Consider the following 7,423-nt stretch of genomic DNA (forward strand, 5'->3'; position numbering starts at 1 on the left):
ACTAATCCCCGGCTGCCAAGACTGGCAATTGGGACATGGAATGTCACCTCTCTGGTGGGGAAGGAGCCTGAGTTAGTGCGTGAGGTTGAGAGGTACCGCTAGATATAGTCGGGCTCACCTCTATGCATGGCTTGGGCTCTGGAACCAGTCTCCTGGAGAGGGGCTGGACTCTGTCTCAGTCTGGAGTTGCCCCTGGTGAGAGGCGGCAGGCTGGGGTGGGTATTCTAATATCCCCTCGGCTTGCTGCCGGTACGTTGGGGTTTTTCCCGGTGGATGAGAGGGTTTGTTCCCTGTGCATTAGGGTCGGGGAGCGGGTCCTGACTGTCATCTGCGCTTATGCGCCGAGTGGCAGTTCAGAGTACCCAGCCTTCTTAGAGTCCCTGGGTGGGGTGCTGGAAGGTGCTCCACCTGGAGACTCTGTTGTCCTGCTGGGAGACTTCAATGCTCACGTGGGTAATGACAGCGAGACCTGGAGGGGCGTGATTGGGAGGAACGGCCTCCCTGATCTGAACCCGAGTGGTATTTTGTTATTGGACTTCTGACCGGGGTGGTGGTCCCCATCTTTAAGAAAGGGGACCGGAGGGTGTGTTCCAACTACAGGGGGATCACACTCCTCAGCCTCCCTGGGAAAGTCTATGCCAGTGTGCTGGAAAGGAGAGTTCGTCCGCTAGTCGAACCTCGGATACAGGAGGAACAATGCGGTTTTCGTCCTGGTCGCGGAACACTGGACCAGCTCTTTATCCTCTCAAGGATACTTGAGGGTGCATGGGAGTTTGCCCAACCAGTCTACATGTGTTTTGTGGACTTGGAGAAGGCATTCCACCGTGTCCCTCGGGGTGTCCTGTGGGAGGTGCTGCGGGAGTATGGGGTGTCTGGCCCGTTGCTACGGGCCATTTGATCCCTATACAGCCGTTGCAAGAGCTTGGTTCGCATTGCCGGCAATAAGTCGGACTCGTTCCCGGTGGGTGATGGGCTCTGCCAGGGCTGCCCTTTGTCTCCGGTTCTGTTCATAATTTTTATGGACAGGATTTCTAGGTGCAGCCAAGTGGCGGAGGGCTTTCACTTTGGTGGCCTCAGAATCTCATCTCTGATTTTTGCGGATGATGTGGTTCTGTTGGCTTCATCGGGTGAAGGCCTCCAGTTCACACTGGAACGGTTCGCAGCCGAGTGTGAAGCAGTGGGAATGAGGATTAGCACCTCCAAATCCGAGGTCATGGTTCTCAGCCGGAAAAGGGTGGAGTGCCCATTCCGGGTTCTGACCCAAGTGGAGGAGTTCAAGTATCTCGGCGTCTTGTTCGCGAGTGGTGGGAGAAGGGAGCTGGAGATCAACAGACAGATTGGTGCGGTGACAGTGATGCGGACGCTGCACCGGTCCATCGTGGTGAAGAGGGAGCTGAGTGTAAAAGCAAAGCTCTCAATTTACCGGTCGATCTACGTCCCTACCCTCACCTATGGCCACGAGCGGTGGGTAGTGACCGAAAGAACGAGATCGCGGATACAAGCGGCGGAAATGAGCTTCCTCCGAAGGGTGGCTGGCCTCTCCCTTAGAGATAGGGTGAGAAGTTCGGCCATCCGGGAGGGGCTCAGAGTAGAGCCGCTGCTGCTCCACATCGAAAGGAACCAGCTGAGGTGGTTCGGGCATCTGACAAGGATGCCTCCTGGGGTTGGTGTTACGGGCATGTCTCACCGGGAGGAGGCCCCGGGGCAGACCCAGGACACGCTGGAGAGATTATATCTCTTGGCTGGCCTGGGAACGCCTTGGTGTTCCCCCGGATAAGCTGGAGGGAGGTGGCTGGGGAGAGGGAGGTCTGGGCTTTTCTGCTTAGGCTGCTGCCCCCACAACCCGGCCCTGGATAAAGCGAATGAAGATGGTTGGGTTATTTCTGTTGCCGCAGTGATTATAAATGCAAAAACAAAACAAAATGCAAGATTCTTTGGAGTTATTAACTTTCTGCAGTAATATCTGTAATTATATGTTCAGACTTTAGACTGTTCAAAGCAATGCAGTTTACATATTTGTTGTTGGCATTTATCTAGCTCTCATCTTGTTACAGAGAGCTATATGCTTTAATTAATGCAACAGCCTCTACTGTTCTGACAGTTACAGGTTTAGAATCTGGTCATGTGAATATAAACATGAGACATGTATGTCCAATGTTCATTAACGATGGATTTTTTAATTCATTTATATAAAAGAAAGGTTAACAAGCGTAAAAGTTGATGTGAGCAGTAATTAAAAAAGGGTTAAAAACACAGTTTCGCTCTCTTAACTGCTCCTCTTCCTGGAGTGAAGCACAGCCTGATAACCCTCCCTCTTCTTCCTGATCTTTAACACAGCACCTCCTCTCTGTCCACATGTTTTCTCATTCCTTCACCTTCAGATCTACAGTTTGAAGATGGGTGTAACCAACATGTGGTGACATGTAAGAGCTGACAGGCTCCATTCACTGCAGAAACATGTTGTTGAGATCAGAGCTCAGACTAGTTTCAGTTATAAGGAAGTGAAACTCACACAGTCACTGACACTGAGAGGAGAAATGGCGCAGAAAGGAGTTCAGCTGGACCGAGAAACCTTCTCTTGTTCCATCTGTTTGGATCTACTGAAGGATCCGGTGACTACAGCCTGTGGACACAGCTACTGCAGGAACTGTATTAAAACCCACTTTGATGAAGAGGACAGGAAGGGAATTCACAGCTGCCCTCAGTGCAGGAAGACGTTCACACTGAGGCCTGTCCTGGAGAAAAACACCATGTTAGCAGCTTTAGTGGAGCAGCTGAAGAAGACTGGACTCCAAGCTGCTCCAGCTGATCACTGCTATGCTGGACCTGAAGATGTGGCCTGTGATGTCTGCACTGGGAGGAAGCGGAAAGCCATGAGGTCCTGTTTATCTTGTCCAGCCTCTTACTGTGAGAAACACCTTGAACCTCACTATGATGCAGCTCCATTAAAGAAACACAAGTTGGTGGCCCCCTCCAAGAAGCTCCAGGAGAACATCTGCTCTCGCCATGATGAGGTGATGAAGATTTTCTGTCGTACTGATCAGCAGAGTATCTGTTATCTCTGCACAATTGATGAACATAAAGGCCATGAAACAGTCCCAGCTGCAGCAGAAAGGACTGAGAAGCAGAAAGAGCTCGAGGTGAGACGACTAAACATCCAGCAGAGAATCCAGGAGCGAGAGAAAGATGTGAAGCTGCTTCAACAGGAGGTGGAGGCCATCAATGGCTCTGCTGATAAAGCAGTGGAGGACAGTGAGAAGATGTTCACTGAGCTGATCCGGCTCATCCAGAAAAGAAGATCCAATATGAAGAAGAAGGTCAGGTCCCAGCAGGAAACTGAAGTGAGTCGAGTCAAAGAGCTTCAGGAGAAGCTGGAGCAGGAGATCGCTGAGCTGAAGAGGAAAGACGGCGAGCTGGAGCAGCTCTCACACACAGAGGATCACAACCAGTTTCTACACAACTACCCCTCACTGTCAGCACTCAGTGAGTCTACACACTCATCCAGCATCAATATTCGTCCTCTGAGCTACTTTGAGGATGTGACAGCAGCTGTGTCAGAGACCAGAGATAAACTACAGGACATTCTGAGAAAGGAATGGACAAACATCTCACTGACAGTCACTGAAGTGGATGTTTTACTGTCACCAGCAGAGCCAAAGACCAGAGCTGGATTCTTAAAATATTCACATGAAATCACACTGGATCCAAACACAGCAAACGCATATCTACTGTTATCCAAGGGGAACAGAAAAGTAACATTTATGAAGCCACAACAGTCTTATTCTGATCATCCAGACAGATTCACTGGATGTGTACAGGTCCTGAGTAGAGAGAGTCTGACTGGACGTTGTTACTGGGAGGTGGAGTGGAGAGGTAGAGGAGTTGGTCTCGCAGTCACATACAAGAATATCAGCAGAGCAGGGAGCCTCAATGAATGTGGATTTGGATACAATGGCAAATCTTGGGAATTAGATTGTGGCACAAACAGTTATAAATTTTGGCACAACAAAGTCCAAACTGACCTCTTAGGTCCTCAGTCCTCCAGAGTAGGAGTGTACCTGGATCACAGAGCAGGTATTCTGTCTTTCTACAGCGTCTCTGAAACCATGACTCTCATCCACAGAGTCCAGACCACATTCACTCAGCCGCTCTATGCTGGACTTTGGCTTTATGGAGATGGAGACACTGCAAAGTTGATTAAAGTCAAATAGAGAAGACAGGTTCATGTTGATCCCTGACCATTATATGTACTTGTGTAGTTTCTAAATGAGGCTTTACATTTTAGAAGCTGAGAAGTTCAGTGGTCCATTGATGTGTGAAAATAATATTGCACTGATTCAAACTGTACTTCCATTTATATACCTTACATCAATATAAATCTGAATTTGTTCTTATGGCTGATAATCATGTGAGTTTAAATGATACTACTCTTCATATTCAGCATGTTTGAAATCTGTCATCAGTCTGGTTAGTGGTTTAATTCTGTAGTTGCTGTAGTGGGTTGTCAAATGCAACAATATATTAGAGCTGCAGTGATTCATCAGTTAGTCAATGATTAGAGAATTGATTGTTTTATCATTATTTTAGTCACATTTAAAGCTGGTTCCAGTTTCTGAAATGTGAAGATTGTTGATTTTTCTTTTCGATCATATATGACTGTAAACTTAATGTCTTTGAGGTTTGAACTTTTAAAAATATAACAAAAAATTGAATCTTTGAGGTTTTTGATATTATTATTATTATTATTATTACTATAGCTAGAGTGATGACGTTTAATCTCATTCTTCAGATGAAATGCTTGATGACACTCGATCATTTATACATTGAAATATAAAAGCTAAATAACACACAGGCCTGTATATTGTGGAGGATTGACATGTTTCTTTGCCCTGAGCTGTGTCTGGCAGGCAGAGCATCTCCACAAATCTGATGCTTCTGATTTGGAGAAAATGAGCTGAGGGAGACACCTGGTGGACAAACAAAGACATGACAGGAAGAAAGACTAAAGTGCAGAGTGGAGACAAACAGCAGGAAATACACATTGTCATTCTTCAGAAAAACACAGACACAGAGAGGAGAAAATACTACAGATAAAAACAACAACCAATATGTAAATGTATCATATTCAAGCACCTCATTTGAATTGTTTTCTTCCCACATACATACTTAATGGAACAAAAAGGACATCCATTGTAATGTTTTTGGTTATCATACAAAGAATTTCTGGACAAATTCAAAAATATCCATAAAACCAAAAAAATCAGAATACAGGATTCACGAGACAAGCGTCTCAAAATAAGTTGGACAATGCTCCCAACTGCGCAAAGGTTGGAGTGACATGTTTAGATGTCCACATGATGTGAACTGGTCATGGACCAACAGACCCAATATAGACGTGAAGCTCATGTCTATTTTGGGTCTGTCGGTCTGTTGGGGGAAAACTCTGTAAAAAACCCAGGAGAAATAAAGACACAATGAGACAGAATTACTTTTGATGCTTTAACGTGCACACGGGTAAGCTGTTAAAAACAACTCACACCGTGAACAGAGGCTTGGCACTTTTTATAGGAAAGACAGTGAGAACAGGATAAGAAAATAATAAACAGATAAAATAAACAACTCCATATGTGGCGCTAGTCTCGTCAGCAGAGAGCTGGGAGAAAGCTGTGAGAGATAAAACAATCTAAAACAATATGTCCCAAAACAGTATGTCTTTGCTGGGAAAGTCTAAAAGGATAATTCTAAACTAATCTAACCATAGACAAAGGGCAGAGAAAAGGCATCTTTGTACATTTAAAAGAAGGTAAAGAAACATAGAATCATTTTCCACTAACACGGTCCTAATGTAGTCGGGGGTCTATCCAATGTTTTGTGGGATGTTGATTCTTATTAGCAGACTGTGGCAGAGTGTGCTTTGTAGCTCAGCTTCAGTGGAGGGGGTGGAGCAATGGGTTCAGGGTGTGGTGTCAAGGGAGGCTGGTTGTCACAGCCAGCAAGCATCATCTCAGCATACCTTCCCTATTTTAGTAGCTGCTGTGGCTGGAGGAGAGAAGTGAGCTGAGGGTGAAGCAGCTGGACAAGCAGCACAAGAGTGAGTGTCAGGGGGAGTGTAAAAAGACCACGGCCTCTCTATGTGAGGATCTAAACGTATTCTACGCTAGATTCGACACAGCAAACACCATGAGACCGGACAGTGTGCGCACCGCGGATGACGTCAGTGCGCACACTGTGTCTGAGGAGGATGTGCGGAAGTGCTTCAGGAAGGTGAACGCACGCAAAGCTACTGGTCCGGACGGGATTCCCGGCCGCGTCCTCAGGTCATGCGCGGCTCAGCTGGCTGGAGTGTTCACGCACATCTTCAACCTTTCCCTCTCTCTGTCTGTAGTCCCAGCCTGCTTCAAAATGGCCACCATCGTCCCTGTACCCAAATCCTCCACCATCTCCTCATTGAACGACTGGCGACCTGTAGCCCTGACCCCCATCGTAAGCAAATGCTTCGAGAAGCTGGTCAGGGACTTCATCTGCTCTGCACTACCCGACTCACTGGACCCTCTACAGTTTGCATACCGCCACAACAGGTCCACTGATGATGCCATAGCCCTGACACTACACACTGCCCTGTCACACCTGGAGAAGAGAGACACGTATGTGAGGATGCTGTTTGTAGATTACAGCTCAGCATTCAATACCATCGTTCCCTCGAAGCTGGACAGGAAACTGCAGGATCTAGGACTGAGCAGCTCCCTCTGCAGCTGGATCCTTAGCTTCCTGTCTGACAGACGCCAGGTGGTCAGACTGGGCAGCATCACCTCATCCCCCATCACACTAAACACTGGTGCTCCACAGGGGTGTGTACTGAGCCCTCTCCTGTACTCACTCTACACCTACGACTGCACAGCCACTAACAGCTCCAACATCATTGTGAAGTTTGCGGACGACACTACAGTGGTGGGTCTTATCACCAATGGTGATGAGACGGCTTACAGGGAGGAGGTCAGTGCCCTGACCCACTGGTGTCAAGACAACCATCTCACCCTCAACGTCGCAAAGACAAAGGAGTTGATAGTGGACTTCCGGAGGTGCAGAGAAGTACACACCCCCATCACCATCAACGGTGCTGCTGTGGAGAGAGTGAGCAGCTTCCGGTTCCTTGGAGTACATCTGGCTGAGGATCTTACGTGGTCAGTACACACAAACAAAACAGTGAAGAAGGCGCAGCAGCGCCTCTTCTTTCTCAGGAGACTGAAAAGATTCGGCATGAGCCCCCGCATCCTCAGGACCTTCTATCACTGTGCCATTGAGAGCATCCTCACTGGATGCATCACCACCTGGTATGGCAACAGCACTGCCTACAACTGCAAAGCTCTCCAGCGAGTAGTGCGGTGCTCTGAACGGATAATTGGAGGTGAGCTTCCCTCCCTCC

General features: G+C 47.6%; 1 protein-coding gene across 1 annotated transcript; it reads left to right on the forward strand.

Moving 5' to 3' along the window:
- The first annotated feature begins 2,356 nt into the window (after positions 1 to 2,356).
- On the forward strand, positions 2,357 to 4,630 carry LOC113017230 (tripartite motif-containing protein 16-like). The gene has a single exon (XM_026160385.1). The coding sequence runs from the start codon at positions 2,538 to 2,540 to the stop codon at positions 4,209 to 4,211; it is 1,674 nt and encodes a 557-aa protein (XP_026016170.1). The 5' UTR covers positions 2,357 to 2,537; the 3' UTR covers positions 4,212 to 4,630.
- Positions 4,631 to 7,423: the final 2,793 nt, after the last annotated feature.

The sequence above is a fragment of the Astatotilapia calliptera genome, unplaced genomic scaffold (assembly GCF_900246225.1).
Source record: "Astatotilapia calliptera unplaced genomic scaffold, fAstCal1.2 U_scaffold_1, whole genome shotgun sequence".
Lineage (NCBI taxonomy): Eukaryota > Metazoa > Chordata > Actinopteri > Cichliformes > Cichlidae > Astatotilapia > Astatotilapia calliptera.